The sequence below is a fragment of the Moschus berezovskii genome, chromosome 8 (genome assembly GCF_049115385.1).
Source record: "Moschus berezovskii isolate FMDL1 chromosome 8, NW_MosBer_1.0, whole genome shotgun sequence".
Classification (NCBI taxonomy): Eukaryota; Metazoa; Chordata; class Mammalia; order Artiodactyla; family Moschidae; genus Moschus; species Moschus berezovskii.
In genome coordinates, this window is record NC_142467.1 from 45,714,396 (window position 1) to 45,738,722 (window position 24,327).

Consider the following 24,327-nt stretch of genomic DNA (forward strand, 5'->3'; position numbering starts at 1 on the left):
TCTCAGAGCAGAGCTTCCCACCAGCCTATGTGTCCTGTTCGACTGTCTGGCTCTCTCTTCCCCTCTGCTGGTGTGCTGGATGTCTCAATGGGAGACACACCATCTCTTCAGTGGAAGTTAGGCCTGTCCTATTCCAACACTATCATCTAAGAAGGGATGATGCAAACATTGAGCAGATGGGCTGCAGAACCTGAGGCCTCCACAGTCTCCCCAGGCTCAGACACTGCTAGGTAGGCAACCTGCCAGGACTGGGGTTTTTTCCAGGGGCTGGCTTACCTTGAATGAGATCTCGTACTGCTCCCCTCCCCAGATCTCCAAGCCTGGGTCATACCCACCCAGCTCCCAGAACCACTTCCGATCCACGGCGAACAGTCCACCAGCCATCACCGGAGACCTGTGGGAAGAAGAAGGTGGTGTAAAGAGCAGACATCCTGGCGGTGTGTATCGTGCTCTTGGATGCTGCTGTTTCCCCAGCGATGCCGTTTCCCACTGCTCCATCAACATAGCCCTCGTGTCCAGCAGGGAATCCAAAGCCCTTCTGAGTGCAGCCCCTGGCTTTCTTCCTTCTTCATAAATGCTATGTTTTAACCAGTGGACCCCAGATTCCTTCACATGGTTAACACCTAAGAATACTTGTGGAATGGAATCATAGTGTTTTCCCTCTGTGGGCCTTGTAGCTCCATCATATTTCTATATATCTCCATGTCTTTCTCTATCTCCAGTTCTCCCACTGGATAAATGGTCTGGATAAGATGATGCTGTGAAAGTGCTGCACTCAATATGCCAGCAGATTTGGAAAACTCAGCAATGGCCACAGGACTGGAAAAGGTCAATCTTCATTCCAATCCCAAAGAAAGGCAATGCCAAAGAATGCTCAAACTACCACACAATTGCACTCCCACACTAGTAAATCATGCTCAAAATTCTCCAAGCCAGGCTTCAGCAATATGTGAACTGTGAACTTCCAGATGTTCAAGCAGGTTTTAGAAAAGGCAGAGGAACCAGAGATCAAATTGCCAACATCTGCTGGATCATGGAGAGAGCAAGAGAGTTCCAGAAAAACAACTATTTCTGCTTCATTGACTATGCCAAGGCCTTTGACTGTGTGGATCACAATCAACTGTGGAAAATTCTGAAAGAGATGGGAATACCAGACCACCTGACCTGCCTCTTGAGAAACCTGTATGCAGGTCAGGAAGCAACAGTCAGAACTGGTCATGGAACAACAGACTGGTTCCAAATAGGAAAAGGAGTACGTCAAGGTTGTATATTGTCACCCTGCTTATTTAACTTATATGCAGAGTACATCATGAGGAACGCTGGGCTGGAGGAAGCACAAGCTGGAATCAAGATTGCTGGGAGAAATATCAATAACCTCAGATATGCAGATGACACCACCCTTATGGCAAAAAGTGAAGAGGAACTCAAAGGCCTCTTGATGAAAGTGAAAGAGGAGAGTGAAAAGGTTGGCTTGAAGCTCAACATTCAGAAAACTAAGATCATGGCATCTGGTCCCATCACTTCATGGGAAATAGATGGGGAAACAGTGGAAACAGTGTCAGACTTTATTTTTTTGGGCTCCAAAATCACTGCAGATGCTGACTGCAGCCAGGAAATTAAAAGACACTTACTCCTTGGAAGGAAAGTTATGACCAACCTACATAGTATACTAAAAAGCAGAGACATTACTTTGCCAACAAAGGTCTGTCTAGTCAAGGCTATGGTTTTCCCCGTGGTCATGTATGGATGTGAGAGTTGGACTGTGAAGAAAGCTGATTGCTGAAGAATTGATGCTTTTGAACTGTGGTGCTGGAGAAGACTCTTGAGAGTCCCTTGGCCTGCAAGGAGATCCAACCAGTCCATTCTAAAGAAGATCAATCCTGGGTGTTCACTGGAAGGACTGATGCTAAAGCTGAAACTCCAATACTTTGGCCATCTCATGCGACGAGTTGACTCACTGGAAAAGACTCTGATGCTGGGAGGGATTGGGGGTGGGAGGAGACGGGGACGACAGAGAATGAGATGGCTGGATGGCATCACCGACTTGATGGACATGAGTTTGAGTGAACTCCGGGGGGTGGTGATGGATAGGGAGGCCTGGCGTGCTGTGATTCATGGGGTTGCAAAGAGTCGGACAGGACTGAGCAACCGAACTGAACTGAACTGAAGGCTGCCTAGGCTATAGAATGCCTTAGAGAGATGAAAACACACACAGCTTCCTGGGTCTGACCCCAGACCTACACAACAATCTCTGGGGGATGGAGCTTAGGTTCTGTGTTTTTGGATGAGATGACTTGATGATTCTCACTTTCCAAGCCCAGCATAGGCATGGTTTTCTGCAGAGAGTTTACAAAAGAAGCCGCAGTCCTTGTTCTTGCAGTTAAACTGGGATAAGGTTCCTCCACTCATTCATTCACTCGTCAGTTTATTCATTGAGTGCTGGCTGAGGAGCAGATGCTGGAAGAATCCGGAGGTAAATCGGGGTCAGGCTGAATCTGCAGGGGATGTCAGTGTAGCAGGGTGGTACATCCCTCTCAGGATGGGAGGGTGCAGAGGCCAGGTTGGGTGTATCGAGGGCCTCTGGGAGATGCAACCAGCACTGCAGGAAAGGAAGGTGTCTCTGCCTACATATTCTGGGGGTGAGGAGAGAGGCTGGGGCAAGAGTCGAGGAAGAGTGCTCAGAGGGGTGGCATTTGAAGCGGGTATGGACAAAGCGTGAGCTGAGGGAGAGAAGGGAGGAAAAACCATGAGCCCAGGAGCTGAGAAGATCAATCATGGGGTGTGGCCTCCCCCAGTTCCCCTGGGAGGGGCCACCAGCATTTACTGCATGAAAACCTCTCTGAGTGGCTGTGCTCATGTCTGGCTCCAACTTCAAACCCTCAAAAAAAAAAAAAAAGAAAGAAAGAAAACTGGGTTTCCCAGGTGGCGCAGTGGTAAAGAATCTGCCCGCCAATGTAGGAGACATGGGTTCAATCCCTGGGTCAAGAAGATCCCCTGGAGAAGGAAATGGCAACCACCCCAGTTTTCTTGTCTGGGAAATCCGATGGACGGAGGAGCCTGGCAGGCTACAGTCCATGGGCTCACAAAGAGTCAGACATGACTGAGCGACCTGGCACGCACGCACATAAAGAAAAATCACTGCAAGGGCAGCCTCCACAACCCTCCTGGCCTTGGGAACTGCACGCTCAGGGAAGAGGACTGATTAGGAAAGCACTGAAGTGCCCACCCGCTTCACCAGGCTTCCTGCAGTGGATGGGCCTGGACAGCACAGGAGAGGACCCTCAGAAGGGATTCCCTGGATCCCTGACCTAAGGCTTGGATCTGCCCACTGCTGCACTGAACTAATTTATTACTAAAATGAATTTATTCCTCACATTGACCTCATAAGGCCCTGTTATCATTACCCCATTTTATGCACGCAGAAACCAGAGTACTGACAGGTGGCGTGCTCAAGGCCCCGCAGCTACCAAGCAGCACCTCTGGGATCTGAGTTTCCAATCTGTGCTGCAGCCACACCCATGTGGCTACAATACACTGTTTCCTCTTGGGAAGGAACAATCCAGAAGTAGGCGATAAGTGAACAGGACTTGGGATCAGAAAGAAGGAAACCCTCACTCCAACCTCAGCTCTCCCTAACCTGCGGTGGGACCTGGGACAGACAGTGTAACCCCAGAACCCTGTGCTTCCCAGTATGGGGGCCGCACGCAGCTACTGACTCTCAAAGTGTGGCCGTCTGAACTGGGAGGTTCTGGCAGTGTGAGATACACAGTGGAGTTCCCAGACTTAATATGAAAAAAAAAGAACAGAAAAGATCTCATTAATAATTTCAAAGTGTTGGTCACATGTTAAAATGAGAACATTTTAAACATACTGGGTTAAATAAAATGGAGTAGTAAAATGAATTTTATCTGCTTCTCCTTACCTTTTTTAAATGTGGCTTTGAGGACACTGAGAAGCACATATGTGAGTCGCATTGTATTTCTACAGGGCAGTACTGACTTAACCTTTCTGAGCCCATTTCCCCATCTACACAAGGACGTACAGCTACTCTCCCTAGCTCACACTGCTGCTATAGTTTTGAAAGTGTTCAGTCCTGTAGGAAAGTAAGGTGTTATTAGTGTCAGCTTTTTTCTGTTTTATGAAGGTTGTGGGGTTTGGGTTTTTCTGGCTGGAGCCGTAATGCCTGGAGGGGCAGAGTAGTGGTTCTGACTCAGTGCTTCATGGAAAATCAAACCTAAGCCTGCACAAAAATATCAGTTTGGGTGGATGCCAGCAGCAGGGGCCGTGGAAAAGGTAGGATATTAGCTGTGAGGCATTTTGGATGCTCAAGGGCTTCGCCTCCAGAGGGAGGCCTCTTCTCCAGCCTGGTCTGTTTCCTGCCGTGTTCAACAGTAATAATTACAACAGTCCTGAGTGTCCAGTGGGTGCCAGTCACTTCATCAACACTATCTCCAGCTCTCACAAAGCCCTATTACTAGCCCTCTTTTCACAAGGAGAAATTTGAAATTCAGAAATGCTCTATACGCTGCTCAAGGGCATGTAGTTTATAAGTGGATGAGCTGCCACCGAAGCCAGTGTCTTTCAAACATCATGACATGGCACTGTGCCTGTGGCGTGCCCACTTGCTGGGTACCGTAGGGAGGAGGGCAGAAAATGACCAGAACTCAGGCTTTGTCCTAGTGCAATACAGAAGAGAGACTTATGGAAGGAATCGGAGGGTACAAAGGATGGCGTGTCCCTAGGGAAGCATTCTGGGCCAGTGGTGCTCAACTCCGTCCACGTGTCAGCATCACCCAGTAGGATGGCTGGACCCCCACCCAGAGACTCTGGTGTTACTGGGCTCAGGGACCGCCCGGGTGGCGGTGGTTCTCCTTCTTCCTCTTTCTCATCTTCTTCCTCCTCACACTTCCTTCTCCTCCTCCTCCTTTTTATAAATTGGATTTTTTAAAGATTTATTTCATTTTTCCCTTCAATGTTTCCCAGCATCCAGGTGTTCTCTAGAGCAGCCTCTGGGAGCTGGAAAGGGCATGGGAATGGGTCCCTTCCTGGAGCATCTCAGGCAAACGCGGCTGTGATTTAGTCCAGTAGTCAGACTTCTGACCACCAGAACTTGAAGAGAATGAATCTGTGCTGTTTTGATGAACCAGTAAGCTGTGCTAAGTTATTACTGCAGTGAAAATTAGGAAACTGATCAGGAAACTAACCCAGCAGGAAAGGCTGGATTGCGGCTTCACGCCCGGAGATCTTCCCACACCTCTGGCAGGAGAGCTGGAGGGGCTCATGTGACAGCTGGGATGGTGAGCAGACTGACTCCCTCAGTCAGAAAGACCCTTCTGGAGCTTGGGGGACCAGAGCAGGACTGGGCTCTGTTTCAGGCTTAGGCGCTAGCCCACGGTGTGCCCAGGGAAGCCCTTCCCTGCCCTAGGGCCCGAGTCTCCTCTTCTGCAAGGGCTTGGAGCCCATGACCTGTTGGTTCCTCCAGTGCTCACATTCTAGGATGTGATGGGTCCAGTCCCATGCTCCCTGTCTTCCACTGGGGGACTAACTGTTACTTCTCTGATACTTCCAAGAGGCTGACTGATGGATGTCAAAGTTGGCTCCAGAGGCAGCCAGACCTGCACGGCATTAAGCCTTTGCCCCTTCACAGCTGTGGGACCTGGACAGGCTCCTCGTGGAGCCCTGAGGTCCCCACATGGAAAACACGGATGATAATTTTTACTGCACATGGCTGTGGGGTTAAAAGGATCAGTGTGCAGTGTGCTCAGCACTGCACCTGGCACTTAGAAAATGTGCAGTAAATGATGGTGACCTGTGGTGCTGGAGAAGACTCTCGAGAGTCCCTTGGACCAGTCAATCCTAAAGGAAATCAACCCTGAACATTCACTGGAAGGACAGCTGCTGGAGCTGAAACTCTAATATTTTGGCTACCTGATGTGAAGAGTCAATTCACTGGAATAGACTCTGATGCTGGGAAAAATTGAGGGCAGGAAGAGAAGGGGGTGACAGAGGATAAGATGGTTGGATGGCATCACTGACTCACTGAATGAGTTTGAACAAACTCCGGGAGATGGTGAATGACAGGGCAGCCTGGTATGCTGCAGTCCATGGGGTCGCAAAGAGTCAGACAGAGCTTAGCAACTGAGCAACAACAACATGGTGGTACAGTGACAATGACAGTGATGATGACGATTATGAAAACCGGGTGCTGGGCTTGCCGCCCCCACCGCCAGTCTTGGGGTGGGCAAAGAAGAAGTGACCGCTTGGTGGCCCATGAGCCAAAGCTCTGTGACAAGCTGGGAGGGGTTGTGCTTCTGGTTGGGGAGGTCTGCCCCACTCCCTTGCACTGGACTTTTGGGGGAGGTGGCAATCCTGAGTTCTGTGTGCATTAGGAAGGGTTCCTGGGGTTAGCCACTGGGACTGGCCTGGGTAACTCATACTTACTCAAATGGGTCGCTGGGGTCAGCTTTCTGCAGTTCTGGAGGGATGGGGATCCGCTTATAGTACATCTCCCAGTCAAAGGCGCCCCGCATGGCATCCCCCGCCTGTGTCTCGTACCGGAAGTCATCGTGGTCAATCACATCGATCATTGGGCAAACGATGGTCTTGCGGTTTCGAGCGATGCGGTCTGAAGAAGCCAAGAGATGCCTGTTAGGGAGGCTAGATGGGAAAGCAGCCACGTGCATGATCCTGCTATGCAACTTATTTACATTTCTAACATGTTTCCTGGGTGATTTCTCTGAATACTTGAGTTTGAGACTCCATGAGGAAGAAAGAGTGCAAGCTTTACGTTAAGATGGACCAGGGCTCCCAGCCCATCCCGCCATCCACGATGGGTTCTTGGGTCAGCAACATAAATAATATTCCGAGCCTCAGTGTGCTCCTCTGTGAAATGGGGAGAAGAGGCTCTGGTCGCAGGAGTACTGGATATAGTAACGTTTGAAGATATTTAGCACAGGTGCCCCGGAGAAGGCAATGGCAAGCCACTCCAGTACTCTTGCCTAGAAAATCCCATGGATGGAGGAGCCTGGTAGGCTGCAGTCCTTGGGGTCGCTACGAGTCAGACATGACCGAGTGACTTCACTTTCACTTTTCACTTTCACACACTGGAGAAGGAAATGGCAACCCACTCCAGTGTTCTTGCCTGGAGAATCCCAGGGACGGGGGAGCCTGGTGGGCTGCCGTCTATGGGGTCACACAGAGTCGGACACGACTGAAGTGACTTAGCAGCAGCAGCAGCAGCAGCACAGGTGCCCATCATGCTCAGCACTGTTATGGAAAGAGATTAATTTCTTTCTGGGAAGGACCCTGTTCTGGCCCTGCCAGGCTCCCCATTCTGATTCCTAACTTGACTTGTGGCCCAGCATCCAGGCACCCCAGCACTTACCCCTCATGGTAGACTGCCTGTCCCTGAAGCTCCCCAACACCTCCTGGCCGTCATCAGAGAACAAATGATCCTTGCAAGAGAGGCCAGTTCACCTCTCCCAACAGTCAGAACTACTGATGAGTGAGAGAACTATCCCATGAGCACCTCAGGGCAAGCAGGGCCTGGTGGACCTCGGCCAAGCAGGAATTCTGCCTGTAAGGTGATCCAAGGTGGCAAACTCAAAACGGCTCTATGTCCCTTTCAAGCCAGAAAGACACAGACTCTATAAAATTCACTGTCTGCCCTTCAGCGTGCCTTCTGCTAAGAAGCCCTGACTACAGCCAGTGACTGGGGCAGACGATCTGCTGAGGGGCAAGTGGGCTGTGCTGGGGTACCTTGCTGCTTAGGCCAGGGATCAAGTTCAAGGCTTGGAATGGGGAGTTTGGTAGGGCCAGGGTAGGCTGGTAGCTGCCTAGGGCCCAGGCTTCATTCATTCAGTTATACATTAGATTTTTCTTCCAGGAGAGAAAGCGGAAGTTTTGTCTTTTTCTCAACTGTAATACACAATCCATAGGTGGGTCATGAAATTGTATGTGTGCGTATTTGTAATGAAGAAAAAAGAACACTGAATCACTGAATATCAGGGTGCATTCTAGGTGATGGGGGAAAGCACTGTTTTGGAAATATTTCAGTCATACTGCATCAGTGTGTGCATCTGTGCAATGGACTGACACATCCCTAGTGTATTTCTAACTGTGGCACACGGTCATAAAAGTTTGAAAAATGGTGCTTTTAACACTGTGTCCCCATGAACAGATCTGGAACGAACAGTGTCAGAAGCACGCAGGGTGTGTTTAAGTGTTCTCCCCCAACCCCCCAGGGCTGGCCTGCCCCAGGCCCGCTGAATCAGGATCAGGGTTGGAGCTTGGATCTGCCCTGTGGAAGGCTCCCTAGGAATTTTTAAGGAAACTGAAGAATCTTCCTGGGGAAAGATCTAGAGAAGGGCCCTTTCTCCCTAACAGGGCTTCCCTGATAGCTCAGTTGGTAAAGAATCCACCTGCAATGCAGGAGACCCTGGTTCAATTCCTGGGTCTGGAAGAACCGCTGGAGAAGGGAAAGGCTACCCACTCTAGTATTCTTGTGCTTCCCTTGTGGCTCAGCTGGTTAGGAATCTGCCTACAATGAAGGAGACCTGGGTTCAATCCCTGGGTTGGGAAGATCCCCTGGAGAAGGGAAAGGCTAACCCCCTCTAGTATTCTGGCCGGCAGAATTCCATGGACTGCACAGCCCATGGGGTCACAAAGAGTTGGACATGACTGAGTGACTTTCACTTCCCTTCCTAATTCTTCATGGCTGTGCAAGGGACCTCCCTTCCAGGGAGGGTGTGGGTTGAGGACACAAGGCTCTGCTGGATGCCGGCTCATTGCGGGAGGTGTGAGGTCAAGGCGGCAGCATTCCATGGTGCCGTCTTCACCTGGAGATACGGTGCCCAGGTTCAAACCCTGGTTTTGCCACCTATGAACAGCATAACCTTGGGAAAGGTTATTTACTGCCTCTGAACCCTGGTTTCCTGGCCAACAGAATGGAGGAAGATAGCACCTACCACGTGGGGTCTCTGTGAAGACCAAGCAGGATGACGGGCAAGAGGCTTAGCCTAGCAGGTGAACCCCTCTCTGCTGACATCCTCTGTGCCCAGGAGTGCTGGGAGCAGCTCAGAAGCAGGAGCCTCATTCTTTCTGCCCTTCAGTTTTCTTATTTGCTCTATGTGGATAATAATGTCTGGCCTGTCTCCTTTACCATATAACTGTTACCTTCAAACATAGCTGTGGCCTAAAAAGATAAGGGACTTGCAGAGGCATGATGCTGCTGATGATGCTGATGATAGAAATGAAGAAAATGATGATCAAGAGTGGCTTTCCTTTGGGGAAGGGAGGGCTAAATCCTCCTCAGGCTCAGAAATGCCTACTCTCCAAAGAAGGCAGAGTGAACTGTGCATGTTTATGGCTTCAGACACAAAAGCCAAGGTGGGTTGTATCAGCTGTTCATATTAGCAGGGACAGACTTTTACAGCTACACCACTGGTTCACATTTCTATTGGAAAAAGGAAAAAAAAGAGGAAGAATATTTCTTCCATGTATGCCTGTAGATTATGAAAATTACCCTCATATATTTCCATAGAAACAGAGTTAAGGCTATTTGGACCACAAGCTCAGCATCGTGCCTACCACTTCATTCTCTTTATGAGTCACTGAATGACCCACCAAATGGGATGTTCCTTCAGGACTATAAATTAGGGTATTTAGAATGAGGCTTTTTTTTTCTTTTTTGTTCTCTTTCAGTCATGAGAGGCAGATCGAGACCTCTGGGTTTAATGAAATAAAGAGTTTACCAGAAAAATCTGTGTTATGTCTTAACCCAGTGGGATCCTGGACCCTTGGGGCCAGAAGCATATAATCTCATACTAAAGTTTCATGTTGATCTGTGTTAGGAAACAAATATGCTGGGTTATCCCATTAATCTGTGGAGGATTTGCTTTCTGTCCTCACTTCTGAATGGGGGCCTAACTACTGCTCCCTGAAGTATAGTCCCTGGACCAGCAGCACTGGCATCACCCAGGGGTTGTCAGGAATTCAGCTTCTCAGGCCCCACCCCAACCTCCCGAACCAACAACTCTGGAGCCGGGCCCAGCACTCTGTGTTTTACCAAATCCTCTAGGTGATTCTGATACATGCTCAAGCTTGCCCTAATCTTGAGTCCTCTTTGCTCTCTATGCTTTCTCTTACAGTGGGCATATCCCTCCATTTCTTTTTCTTTTCCCTTTTTAAATTGGAAGATAATTACTTTTCAATACAGTGTTGGTTTCTGCCATACATCAACATGAATCAGCCATAGTTATACATGTGTCCCCTCCTCCTTGAGCCTCCCTTCCATCTCCCACCTCATTCCTCCTGTTTAGGCTGTCACAGAGCACTGGGTTGAGCTCCCTGTGTCATAGAGTAAATTCCCACTGGCTGTCTCTTTCACCCATGGTAGGTATATGTTTCAATGCTACTCTCTCAATTCGTCCCACTCTTTCCTTCCCCTGCTGTGTCCACAAGTCTGTTCTCTATGTCTGCATCTCCTTTTCTGCCCTGTAAATTAATTTTATTTATTTATTTGGCTGCACCTGGTTTTAGTTGCTGCATGCAGGACTTGGCATGCAGGATCTTTTAATTTCAGCATGTGGGATCTAGTTCCCTGACTTGGACAGGGATCGAACCTGGGTCCATTGCATTGGGAGTGTACAGGCCTTAGCCACTGGACCACCAGGGAAGTGGTGGTCCATACTCATCTATTTTTGAGGCTTTCACTTTTCTCTCTGAACTGACAGATCTTCCTCAATCTGCCTCTATCCCTTTCCTCACGTGGCCACCAGCTCCACTAGGGGATTTCCTCTTCAGCATCTACCTGTTGGCAGCAGCTCACTGCCTTCCTCAAAGCTCAGTACCTCTGGGTTCAGACCTGGTTCTTCAACCAGCCATGAGGCACCTCACTGCCTGGCAGCCTGGCTTCAGGTCTCCCTCCGGTCCAGGTTGTGTGGACTCCTGGATCACGCTGCCCTCTGTCTGGAGCCCTTCCCTGACAGTTAGAAACTCCCCGAGAAGCAAATGAACTTAGGCAGACAGTGTGGAATCCTGAAAGAGAATACACTTTGGAGTCAGAGAGATGGGGACTTTGACACTTATTGCCCAAGGGACCTAGCGAGTCACTCAATATGTCAGAACTTCAATCTCTTCAACTATAAAAAGGGGACACTTTCGACCTAGCATGGTTTTGTGAGGACTGGAGATAAAGCTTACAGCTTTCTTGGCACACAGTAGCAACGCAGTGAACAACCACTGTTCTGAGTTGATTTGATGATGCCCCTTACATCATCAAATCAAGATGCCTACTGCTAAGATTTAGCTCTTAGCAGTAGGCAGTCTTGGCTTGCTTTCTAATAACACCTGAAGTAACCTGGGAGAAGCAGTCATATTACTAACACTAATGTGCTTTATGATTCTGGGCAAGTCATTTCCCCTCTCAAAGTCCCAGCTTCCTCCTCTGTAAAATGAAGGGGCAGGACTGCATGGATTCGTAAGGTCACTTTGAGCACCCTGAAGATGTGACACCCTCGTGGCACCTGGAGCAGTGCTGGGTGCATCTCAGGCAGGCAAGGGAAGCCCTGTAGGTGACTCCTGCAGAAGGTGGGGCCGGTGGCTACTGGCGCACTCCAGGCCGCCTACTTCACCTTGCGAGCCTCCCTTACCAAGCAAGGGGGGGAGCCAGTTGACATTGGCTTCACAGTGTGAGTCCAAGAACGTGATGACATCCCCAGTTGCAGCTGAGGCTCCCAGCATCCGGGTCCTGATCAGTCCTTCCCGTTTCTTGGTTCGGAGAATCCTCACGCTGGGGAAAAGGGCCATGTAGTCTTCAAGTGGCTTCTTCAGGTGTTCTGCAAGGCAGAGAGTAGAGAAAAGATGGACAGGTGGGTAAGAACAGCTGCTGAGTAATCATTCTTGTGACCCCTTCTTTACGTGTGCGCTGCACTTTACAGTTTAGACAGATTTCTGGTACACTGTCTTATCGGGTCTCTCAGAGGGGGCCAACAAGGGCAGGAAGCATCACCTGTGTACTGCAAAGGGGGAAACTGAAGTTTCAAGAGGTCCCGTGTTAGTGCCAGACTTGCAGCACAGAGAGAACTCCTGCATGACAGAGTTAGCAGCTGTGATTTATGTCTGGCTTGGACCCATTTCCTCATTTTTCTGGCAACAATACTTTGATTCTTTTTTTGGGGAAACTACCTTTTCCCTCCCATTCTCAGTCCTCCAGACTTGGGTGGGTTTGACCTCATCTCCTAGTTCCCAGGGGGAGGAGCGGGCAGCTTGGGCCTGGCCAATCAGGGCATTCCATTCCCTTGGCCACAGTGATTGGTTCAGGGATGGACATGTGACCTGAGTTGGTCCAAACAATGAATCCCGAGAATTATTTTTTTTCAACTGTTGAACAATGAAGCCCAGTTTTTCTTACTAGAGTTACTAGGTTGGTTGGCTCTAGGTCTGGAGCTGCGCCTGACATCTTTAGCAAAGTGAGGTGATGAGAGATGCTGGCAGGAGCTGCTGAGACTGAAGTCAACAAGTAAAAAGACAGTGAAGAGATGAAGAGGGACATCCTGATAACATTTTGATTCTCCAGATCGCCCTGTGCCTGAAGCAGATAGACTCCTAGTGGTTCTTATTACATATGACGACCAATTCCTCTTTTTGCTTATTCTAATGCAGACTGGCTTCTGGCCCATGCCTGGAAAAGCTGTTATAAATAAATCTCAAAGACATTCTCTTTCTCCTAAAAATGCCAGCCTTAACATTAGTGTCTCTTGATTTTAATCAGGGTTAGGCCCCTTTATGAAAACTAGTATGGCTACAAAAAAACCTATAGTTTATATCATATTTAATAGTGAAGTATTGAATGCTTTGCTCCTGTGATTAGGAGAAAGGCTTTCCACTTTCTTTCTACTTCAGCACTATTCTAGAATTCCTATTCAGTGCAATTGGTAAGTCAAAGAAAAGGCATAAAGATTGGAAAGACTGTAGATGAAATGATTGCTTACACAGAAAATCTTCAGAAATCTACAAAAAATCTAGAACAGGTAAACTTAGAAAGATTTCAGAATACAGATCAGCATTTAAAAATCAACTGTATTTCTATGGGCTAGCAAATAAGAAAGCAATTTGAAAATGCAATTAAAATGGTAAAAATACCACTTACAATTTAACAAAGTAAGTACAAACTGTATACTCTGAAAACTACAAAACATTGTTGAAAGAAATGAACAATCAAAATAAATGGAAAGATAGTCAATGTTCATGGATCAGATGACCTAAGGTTGTTAAGATGGCAATACCTCCTACGTTGATCTACAAATTCAATGTGATCAAAAATCACAGCTGGATTCTATGCAGAAATTGACAATTGACAAGCTGATCCAAAAATTTATGGAAATGCAAGGGATCAAGGAATCCAGCATAGCTAAAAATCTCTTGATTACTTGAACATGCACAGCAACATTGTTCACAACAGCCAAATGGTGACAATAACCCAAATTTCCATCATTTCACAGATAGATAAACAAAGATGGAATGTATCCATACAACAAGGAATGAAGTGCTGACACATGCCACAACGTGCACGAACCTAGAAATCATTATATTAAATAAAGGAGGCCAGACACAAAAGGTCACATATTATAGCATTCCACTTGTACTAAATTTCAGATTAGGTAAATCCAGACCTGGAAAGCAGATCAGTGATTACCATGAACTGGAGTGGAGGGGAATGAGGAGTGACTACTTAATAAGTATGGGGTTTCCTTTGGGGGTAACAAAAATATTTTGAAACTCGATAAAGGTGATGGTTGCACAACATTATGAATATGCTAAATGCCAATGAATCATGTACTTTAACATGAGTATTATATATTTTAACATGGTTAACCTTATGTTATGTGGATTTTACCTCAATTTTTAAAAATGGGCAAAGGATATGAATAGGTACTTCTTGAAAAAAAATTTAGGAATGGCCAAACACATGAACACATGCTTAACATCATTAGTCACCAGGGAAATATAAATCAAAATCTTAATGAGATACTATTAATACTTCACATCCATTAGGATGGCGATGATGAAAAAGTAAGGTAACAGCAAGTGTTGACAACGGTGTAGAGAAATAAGAATTCTCATATACTGTCGATGGGAGTGTAATAAAATGGTGCAGCCACTTTGGAAAACAGTCTGGCAGTTCCTCAAACAATTGAACAGGGTTACCATGTAATCCAGCAATTCTACTCCTAGGTGTATTTCCAAGAGAAATGAAAATATATATTGGACTTCCCTGGTGGCCCGATGGTTAAGAATCTGCCTGATAATGCAGGGGACATGGGTTTGATTCCCTGGTCCAAGAAGATTTCATAAACCATGGAGTAACTAAGCCCATGTGCCACAACTACCAAAGCCCGTGTGCTCTAGAGCCCATGCTCTGCTACAAGAGAAGCCACCGCAATGAGAAGCTCATGTGCTGCAACTAGAGAGTAGATCCTGCTCACCACAACCAGAGAAAGCCACGTGCAGCAACAAAGACCCAGTGCAGCCAAAATAAATAAATAAGTAAAATTTAAAAAAAGAACCAAAACATATATATCCACATGAAAAGTTGTACACTAATGTTCATAGCAGCAATATTCATAATATCCCCAAAGTGAAAATCAAATCATCCAAATACACATCAACTGAAGAACAGATAAATCAAATGTAGTATATCCATTCAGGGAAAATACTATTCAGCAATAAAAAAGAATGAGCTATGGCAATAATACGAATGAGCCCTAAAAGAGAGTATGCTGTATTAAGAAAGTCAGACAATCCTGCTCCGAATTCACTCCACCAGGGCTTAGAGCTGGACAGGTCACCCTGATTTAGGGGATGTGGCCAAATCACCTGTGAGCTGACGATAAATACAGTTATCTGGATCCTCCCTATGATCTGGGAGACTGAAGGCAGCATCAGGATCTTTGGCTTTACTTGACCCACAGATAATTCTGATGCACAGCCAGCCTAGAGAGCACTGGAGTAGTTCAGTCTCTTCACTTTATAGACAGAAATTAAGTCCAGAGAAGGGAAGGTGCCACAGTTAACAGTAGAGCCAGGGCCCCTTAACTGTTTGATCCAAAACCCTCTGAGCCTTTGATTTTTCTAACCCTTTATAAAAATGAACAGTTTTCACTGGAAGGCAGATTATGATTCGTGAAGAAGCTTCACATATTTTATCTCCCTTGATTCATAAACCTGTACTCTGCATCAGGGCTGTGAAAGTGCTGCACTCAATATGCCCGCAAATTTGGAAAACTCAGCAGTGGCCACAGGACTGGAAAAGGTCAGTCTTCATTCCAATCCCTAAGAAAGGCAATGCCAAAGAATGTTCAAACTACCGCACAATTGCACTCATCTCACATGCTAGTAAAGTAATGCTTAAAATTCTCCAAGCCAGGCTTCAGCAATACATGAACCATGCTGCTGCTGCTGCTGCTAAGTCATTTCAGTCGTGTCCGACTCTGTGTGACCCCCCAGACAGCGGCCCACCAGGCTCCCCCATTCCTGGGATTCTCCAGGCAAGAACACTGGAGTGGGTTGCCATTTCCTTCTCCAATGTGTGAAAGTGAAAAGTGAAGTCGCTCAGTCGTGTCCGACCCTTAGCGACCCCACGGACTGCAGCCTACTGGGCTCCTCCATCCATGGGATTTTCTAGGCAAGAGTACTGGAGTGGCTTGCCATTGCCTTCTTCGCATGAACCATGAACTTCCAGATATTCAAGCTGGTTTTAGGAAAGGCAGAGGAACCAGAGATCAAATTGCCAACATCCGCTGGATCATGGAAAAAGCAAGAGAGTTCCAGAAAACATCTATTTCGGCTTTATTGACTATGTCAAAGCCTTTGACTGTGTGGATCACAATAAACTGTGGAAAATTCTGAAAGAGATGGGAATACCAGACCACCTGACCTGCCTCTTGAGAAACCTGTAAGCAGGTCAGGAAGCAACAGTCAGAACTGGACATGGAACAACAGACTGGTTCCAAATAGGAAAAGGAGGACGTCAAGGCTGTATATTGTCACCCTGCTTATTTAACTTATATGCAGAGTACATCATGAGAAATGCTGGGCTGGAGGAAGCACAAGCTGGGATCAAGATTGCTGGGAGAAATATCAATAACCTCAGATATGCAGATGACACCACCCTTATGGCAGAAAGTGAAGAAGAACTAAAGAGCCTCTTGATGAAAGAGGAGAGTGAAAAAGTTGGCTTGAAGCTCAACATTCAGAAAACTAAGATCATGGCATTCAGTCCCATCACTTCATGGAAAATGGATGGGGAAACAGTGGCTGACTTTATTTTTCTGGGCTCCAAAATCACTGCAGATGCTGATTGCAGCCATGAAATTAAAAGACGCTTACTCCTTAGAAAGAAAGTTATGACCAACCTAGATAGCATATTAAAAAGCAGAGACATTACTTTGCCAACAAAGGTCCATCTAGTCAAGGCTATGGTTTTTCCCGTGGTCATGTATGGATGTGAGAGTTGGACTGTGAAGAAAGCTGATCGCCGAAGAATTGATGCTTTTGAACTGTGGTGCTGGAGAAGACTCTTGAGAGTCCCTTGGACTGCAGGGAGATCCAACCAGTCCATCCTAAAGGAGATCAGTCCTGGGTGTTCACTGGAAGTACTGACGTTGAAGCTGAAACTCCAATACTTTGGCCACCTGATGAGAAGAGCTGACTTGCTTGAAAAGACCCTGATGCTGGGAAAGATTGAGGGCAGGAGGAGAAGGGGACGACAGAGGATGAGATGGTTGGATGGCATCACTGACTTGATGGACATGAGTTTGGGTGGACTCCAGGAGTTGGTGATGGACATGGAGGCCTGGCATGCTGCGGTTCATGGGGTCGCAGAGTTGGGACACGACTGAGCGAGTGAACTGAACTGACTCTGCATCACAGGTCTCCCCATCTGGCAGATGAGAAAACTGATGCTCAGAGAAGCTTAGAAACTTGCCCCAGGTCATACAGCCAGGAAACTGCTGGGTTCGCTGTAGAAACAGGAGGCTTTCCCCCTCTCTAGCTGTGTTTTCCCAATCTCTCATCATCATATTACCGGCATGATTTTTGCCACTTCCACCTACCTTACCCCAACTTCCTTAAGATCTTCTTTTTAAAATCAACTCACTTTTTTCAAGCTAAGAATTTTATTTATTAATTTTATTTTAAAAGGAAACATTAAACACTATAAGTGGAAAATCGGTACCATTTGTGATAAAGAGCTAATGAATTAAAAAAGCCAAACTAATAAGGATAAAGTTATGTTACTAGATTTCAGCCAGATCTCACTTCCCTCTTTGTCAAGAAGGGAGATAAGAGTAACCAGCCAAGACCTTCCATCGGAGGTAATCAGAGGAAATGAAAGAGAGATCTGAAAAGAGAAAATGTATTCTCCCCATGAGTCAACATTACTTAATGCGAAGTCTCAGAGCCACCTGAGATCATCTTAGGTACCACTTAAAATCACTTTCGTGCTGGTGCACTTGGGGAAACACTGCTCCAGACACTTGATTTAAATCTTCAGAAACTTAAGGACTAGAGATGAGGTGTGTTTTGTGTTGTATTGTCTGGCACCCTGCAAGTCGGAACAATTAAAAGATACATAGAGGAAAGATTAACTCCAGATACAACCCCAGGCTGCAAGGCTGAAAAACACTCCAGGTCGCCTCTCGCTTGCTCACAAAGATTAATATGGCTCCTCCTGCCCTTTCCCACTTCTCTTTGGAACAGTGGCTCTGTAGAGAGCAGAAATCAATTCGCCCTAATTGAGGGACTAAATCTTTCCAAAAGAGACTTTCTTGGGAAGCGAGACATGATAGCAAGAGGCATGATCACGCTCCAGATAGGCTGCTGTTAGGGCAGGAACACTACCTTAAAAAAAAAAAAAAAATCCATAGTCATTGTCTTGTGACCAGCGCTTCTTCTTGGCTAGGTTCAACTGGTCGGTCATTAACATGAGGATGAGCTAATCTCCTATACCACACACCACTACTCCCATCAGAGGGAGATATATGGCCCCATCCGGCTCTAATCATGAGGGCCCCGCTCCGGCGGAGACCCAGCGCTAAATCACCCCGCACGCAGATGGCCGCAGTCATTACAGATGGACCAATTAAGGCCTTCTGACAGCTTGTGGCAAAGTCGGTGCAATTATTTAGGGGCAATTATGTTCCTCCTGTCCTTATTAGAAAGAACATTTACACAAAATCAGGACTGTTGCCTTATTTTACCATGCCGTCTTCTTGGATGAGGACATCTCATAAAGTCATAGAATTTTCGAGCTGGAAGGGACTTTAGATGAAGATGATGATAGTTATGATGATAACAATTACAGGGAACAATTACCAAGGCTCTGCTCACACATGGAGCTCTCTCTATATATAATCTCCGTTGCTTACAATACCACTACAAATGGGGGTACTATGGTCCTGTCTTGTATGAAAAGACACCGCGAGGCTCAGAATGGGTGGTGTGAGCTACCCAAAGAACACAGTTTATAAATGATGAAGCCAAGGTCTAAAACCCATCCCTGACTGTAAGAGAGCTGGCTCTTCCAGTCACATCAAAGCCCATCTCTACCGCCATTCTGTTAACTCCTCTGTTTCACCCAGAGAGGAACAGCTAGGGCAAGTTAAATGCCTTGCCCAGAATCATATAGTGAGTCTTCCACTCTCAGGCTCCCCCCCAGCTTCATAAACCCTAGGGCGAAGATGGCAAACAGGCATCACGGAAAGGCCTATACTCATAGGTTTGTAATGGGTAGCTGAAGCAGCCAGATCGTGGCTCAGTGTGAAAGTGCCAGGGCTGAGAGATGTCTGGCCTGAAGCAGCAAGGCAGCAGCCACCCTGTGCCACAGAAGCACCATGCCCATTTCAGGGGCTGCTCTGATTGGAAAGCAAAACAGAATTGCATTTGCCCTTATTATCAATCCTAAAGGAAATCAACCCTGAATAGTCATTGGAAGGATGGATGCTGAAGCTGAAGCTTCAGTACTTTGGCTACCTGATGTGAATAGCCAACTCACTGGAAAAGACCCTGATGCTGGGAAAGACTGAAGGCAAGAGAAAGGGATAACAGAGAAGGAGATGGTTGGATGGCATCACCAACTCAATGGACATGAATTTGAGCAAACTCTGGGAGATGGTGAAGGACAGGGAAGCCTGGCGTGCTGCCGTCCATGGGCTCACAAAGAGTCGGACACGACTGAGTGACTGAACAACTCCTAATACAAGGATAAGTCAGAGCTATCCAACAAGGGGCGAGGTTGATCCTGAAGGCGAGCCCCCATCAGTGCGAGGCCTTCAGCAGGTGTCTGCAGAGCACGGATCAGCGTGCTCCCAAGGGGGTTCTGTGTGCCCTGCCCATGCCTCCCACCTGCCAGCACCTGATGCTGCCTGGCGGTCTACATCCACATGGTGGACCTCAGCCAGGGACCACGGTGTGTGTGGACAACCACCCCAGCCCCTCGCCCCTCAGGTGGGATAACTCCGAGCATGTGCTCTGTGTAGGCTCCCCGTGGGGTCACCGTGGTTGCCAGTCCTGGTGCCCATCATAGGCACCCTTCCTGGCTGCCTTCCCCCTTACTCTTCTCACTTCCCCACTCTCTTGCTGGTGTTTCCTGAAAGCCTCTCTCAAATTAACTACTTGCACTCACAGCCCATCTCATGATCTGCTTTAGGAAACCCAAACCAAGACGGAGTCCAAGTGGCAGGTGTGAGCTAGAACAGGCTTCCACAAACCCCAGTACCAGTCCATGGCCTGCTAGGAACTGGGCCACACAGCGGGAGGTAAGCAGCAGGTGAGTAAGCAAAGCTTCATCATGTACTTACAGCTGGTCCCCCTCGCTCGCATTACTGCCTGAGCTCTGCCTCCTGTCAGGTCAGTGGTGGTGGCATTAGATTCTCATAGGAGCTCAAATCCTACTGTGAACCTCACATGCAAGGGATCGAGGTTGCGTGTTCCTTACGAGAATCATCCCCAAACCATCACCCTGCCACTCTGACCCTGGTCTGTGGAAAAATTGTCTTCCACAAAACTGGTCCCTGGTGCCAAAAAGTTTGGGGACCGCTCCACTGAGTTAGAGGATTTGCAAGGCTGATGGTGTGATCCCTTGAAGGTGATGACTTTGGATCAGCAACACAATGGTCTTTGGGACCATAATTTCTGTAACTAATGATCCCCACATGTTTAGTATGCACCTTGCCAGGCACCAACCCAAGCACCCTGCATGTATTTACTCATGGAATCTTCACAAACATTCCACAAGGCAGGTCATGGCTAGTGTCCCTGTTTTACTGACAAGGACTCATGGGTGCTGAGAGGTTTAGTAACTGCCCAGGTCTACACAGTAAGTGGCAGGTCTCAGATTTTAACCTGGGCAATCTGGTTCGAGAGTCTGTATGTAGGCTTCCTTGTTGAACTTCTTAAAAAATTAAGTACCATTTCAAACATATTTTAAAAAGTAGAATAGAAAAATGAAGCCCCAAGGACCCATCACTCAGCTTCTGGAACTGTCATTTCTGGCCTCTCTTGCTTCATCTCCACCCCACCCACTGGATGATATTGGTGATGATGGAGTCTGTGCTTATAACCATTGTGCTCTTAGAGGGGGAAAGGCAGTAGTTGTGGGGCGGGGGTGTTTAATAGGGAAGGATATTACAGCTTCCTCTGGACTAGCTGTCCCTTTCCTAGGAACACACTCAGTGAGTTATCTCAGTGCTGGGCACACAGTATTTTCTCACGAAATACAGGCTGGTTATTTCATCGGGCTCCCCAAAGCCATCACATGGGGATCATAGCAGGGCTGCTGCTGCTGCTGCTGCTGAGTCACTTCAGTCGTGTCCGACTCTGTGTGACCCCATAGGCAGAAGCCCACCAGGCTCCCCCGTCCCTGGGATTCTCCAGGCAAGAACACTGGAGTGGGTTGCCATTTCCTTCTCCAATGTGTGAAAGTGAAAAGTGAAAGTGAAGTTGCTCAGTCATGTCTGACCCTCAGCGACCCCACGGACTGCAGCCCACCAGGCTCCTCCATCCATGGGATTTTCTAGGCAATAGTACTGGAGTGGCTTGCCATTGCCTTCTCCGCATAGCAGGGCAGGTACCATCAATTCTGGTAACTGGAGAAGAAACCAAGGCTCAGGAAAGCGGAGGCCTTGCCTGACATCTCTCAATGGCTGAGGCCTGAGTGATGACCAGAACCCAAGGCCTGTGCTCCCTCTGTCCTCCCTGTATATCCCACCTGGAAATGCACACATTTCCCTGGGAACAGGAGTCCTCCTGGCTCCTGGGTTGAATGGAACCTCTCCCTCCTGTCTGCTCTGAAGGGTACTTATGACTCTGAGGATGCTTCTATCTGGCAAGCTGTGCACGAGAAGTTGCTGAGTGCTGACCCCCAAAAGATGTGCTGGAGTTCTAACCCCTAGTGACCTACGAACATGACCTAATAGTGTCTGTGCAGATGTAATGAAGTTGAGATGAGGTCATATAGGTTTACGGCAGGCCCTCATCCAATGGCTGGTATCCTTAGAAGAAGGAAATTTGGACACACAAGGAGCAGGCCATGGGATCACAGAGGCATAGGCTGGAGTGATGCATCTATGCCAAGAAACACCAAGGGTTGCTGGCAAGACTGGAAGCTGGGAGAGGCAGGGAGGGACCCTCTGTGAGAACCTGCCGAGAGAGCGCAGCCCCACTGACACCGCAATCTCAGACTTCTGGCCTCTAGGACTGTGAGGGATTAAGCTCGTGTTGTTTTAAGCTTCCTGGTCTGTGGTGCCTTGTTGCTACAGCCTGAGGACATGGAGACAGAAGGGTGAGGTCTTACACACTGGCATCGAAACAGTGACACACAGCAAGAACATGGCCGCAATCCAGGCCACTGCTGTTCCTTGTCTGGACCGCTGTGGCCCGTGGCCAACTGAAGCAGCCATGACTGCTGTCCACCTGTCCACCCTGTCTGTCTTGAGTCTACATGCAGCAGTCATGTGGCCTCTCGGGAAAGAGGTAGATGGCACCTTGGCACCCTTGCACGCTCTTGCTTAAAATCCTTCCGTGGCTCCCCCTAGCTCTAGGGAGAAGGTTCCTAAGGATGACAGGCTGTGTGTGGCTGATCCTGCCCCCTCTCTAACCTCATCCTCCCCTTCCTTCCTCACAGCCCCCAACATGTCACCTTCTTTCCGGCATCCAAAGACCCCATGATGACCCCTTCTGTCTGAATGTCTGTGTCCAAACCAGTTCTTCTGCCTGGATTGCTGATGTCCAAGCCTCTTCACGTATCCCCCTCGTTAAGTCCTGTTCATCCTTCAGATCTTGGGTCACACCTCCTCAATAAAGCCCTTCCTGACCTCCCAGACAAGAGCAGATCCTGAGGGCAGATGGTCCCAGAGCCCTGAACCTTGCTCTTCCCGCTGCTGAGCTCAGGTCACGGTTCCCTCCCCGTGCACTGACTGACTCTGCCTCCCTCCACTCTATGTGGCAGGGGAGTGAGCTCAGTGTGGCCTTCGTGCCTAGTGCGAGGCCAGAGGCATCTGCAAATCCCTGCTGAATCCACATGCTTTCCTCCTCCATCGTTTCATTTGATTTGATTTGATCTGATTTGATTTCCCTGTGAAGGAAGCAGGTCACGGTTCATCATCCTCATTTCAAGATGAGGTTAGTCAAGTTGAGAAGACGTCTCTGGTCCAAGGTTACACAGCCAGCCAGGTACGTGGTGAAGACAGGACTCAAATCCAGTTTCAGTTTGTTCAGGAATCTCTGCTGTACTCCTGTGTGTAATCAAATTAACTCCCAAGTAGAATCTAGAGCTCCAATCTCTGGTGCTATCAAGCCTTGCAGAGACTCCTGCTGCGGGGACCAAAAATAAAGGAGCTCGGTGTGTCCCCAGGGCTGGCAGGACACCGAGCGTGTGGACAGGGCCCTGCGGGTGGGACCCCAAAGGAAGAAGAGAAGATGGAAGAGAGAGGGGGATGAGGAGGAAGAGGAAGGGGACGGGGAAGGACAGAGCACGTCACGAATCAGACAAACCCCTGTGTCGCTGTTGGTTCTGCGGCCTCGGTGGTGCTGTCAACAGCGCAGAGGCCGCGGCGAGAGGCTGCCTTCCCTACGCTTGGCCTGGCTTCTGGGACTTGTCACGTCTCAGCTCTGCTGGGCTTCTGGCTATTCAAGTGTCATAGCTCATCTGTTTTCAAGATGGATTTATTCACTTTTAAGTCTTCGACACTGTATTTTAAAGCACTGCCAATCCATCTGGAATAGGGAAGGGCTCCCGGCAGGCAAAACCATCTCCTTGGTGTGCTGTTTGGATACTCAGGTGCTTCTAGCCAAAGGTCAACTGTTAACGTGAGTTAGGGCCTCATCTTTATCATCGCTGTCACTGTCACGGTTTCTGCTCGGTGCTCACTGTGTGCCTAGGCCCAGTGTTAAGCGCTGTTACCGATACAGACTGTCTCATTTCATTCTTATAGGCCCTGTGAGCTACAGAAGGGGAAACAGGCTCAGAAAAGTTCTGGGCCAATCTCTGTCCAGACACTAGTAGGTAACAGCCAGGAATCAGACCAGGTGTTTCTAATCCAAAAGCTGGCATTATTAACCACATGAAGCAATACCACCCTGCCAAGTCCCTGGTCGCTCCATTCTGCCAGGTGGGTTGTTGTTGTTCAGTTGCTAAGTCGTGTCTGACTCTTTGTCACCCCATGGACCGCAGCACGCCAGGCTTCCCTGTCCTTCACCATCTCCCAGAGTTTGCTCAAGCCCATGTCCATTGAGTCGGTGATGCCATCCAACCATCTCATCCTCTGTTGCCCTCTTCTCCTCCTGCCCTCAATCTTTCCCAGAATCAGGGTCTTTTCCAATGAGTCGGCACTTCACATCGGGTGGCCAGAGTACTGGAGCTTCAGCTTCAGCATCTGTCCTTCCAGTGAACATTCAGGGCTGATTTCCTTCAGGATTGGCTGGTTTGATACCAGTTTCCAATTCCACAGCCTCCACCTTATCGTCTACCCCCACACTTTCACTTACTTGGAAAACTTTCAGACAAGTAAATATAAACAGCAAGAAAATTAAAAAGAGAGGTCAGGAAGGAAAGCTATATTTGCACCAGGATAGGTTTTTGTAGGGGAAATGTACAGGCACTGAAGCATCATTTACTGTTTTTGTAGGGGAAATGTATAGGCATTGAAGCATCATTTATTGAAGGAAAAGGAAAGCAGATGAGCCCTTCATGAGAGACATACTTTTTTTCTGGCCCAGAGTCCTTGGAGGAAGTTCAGAGAGTGGCAGAGCTGAAAGGGGCCTAGAAAT

The 24,327-nt window shown here is 48.0% G+C and overlaps 1 protein-coding gene across 1 annotated transcript in view; it reads right to left on the reverse strand.

The window, feature by feature from the left end:
- The window catches only part of GALNT10 (polypeptide N-acetylgalactosaminyltransferase 10), a 229,899-nt gene that overhangs the window by 32,956 nt on the left and 172,616 nt on the right, over positions 1-24,327 (reverse strand). The window contains exons 5-7 of the mRNA XM_055428979.2: positions 11,652-11,837; positions 6,442-6,625; positions 277-394 (exon numbers count right to left, since the gene is read on the reverse strand). Of these exons, the coding sequence (XP_055284954.1) occupies positions 277-394; positions 6,442-6,625; positions 11,652-11,837 (488 nt within the window). The remainder of the gene's footprint in view (positions 1-276; positions 395-6,441; positions 6,626-11,651; positions 11,838-24,327) is intronic.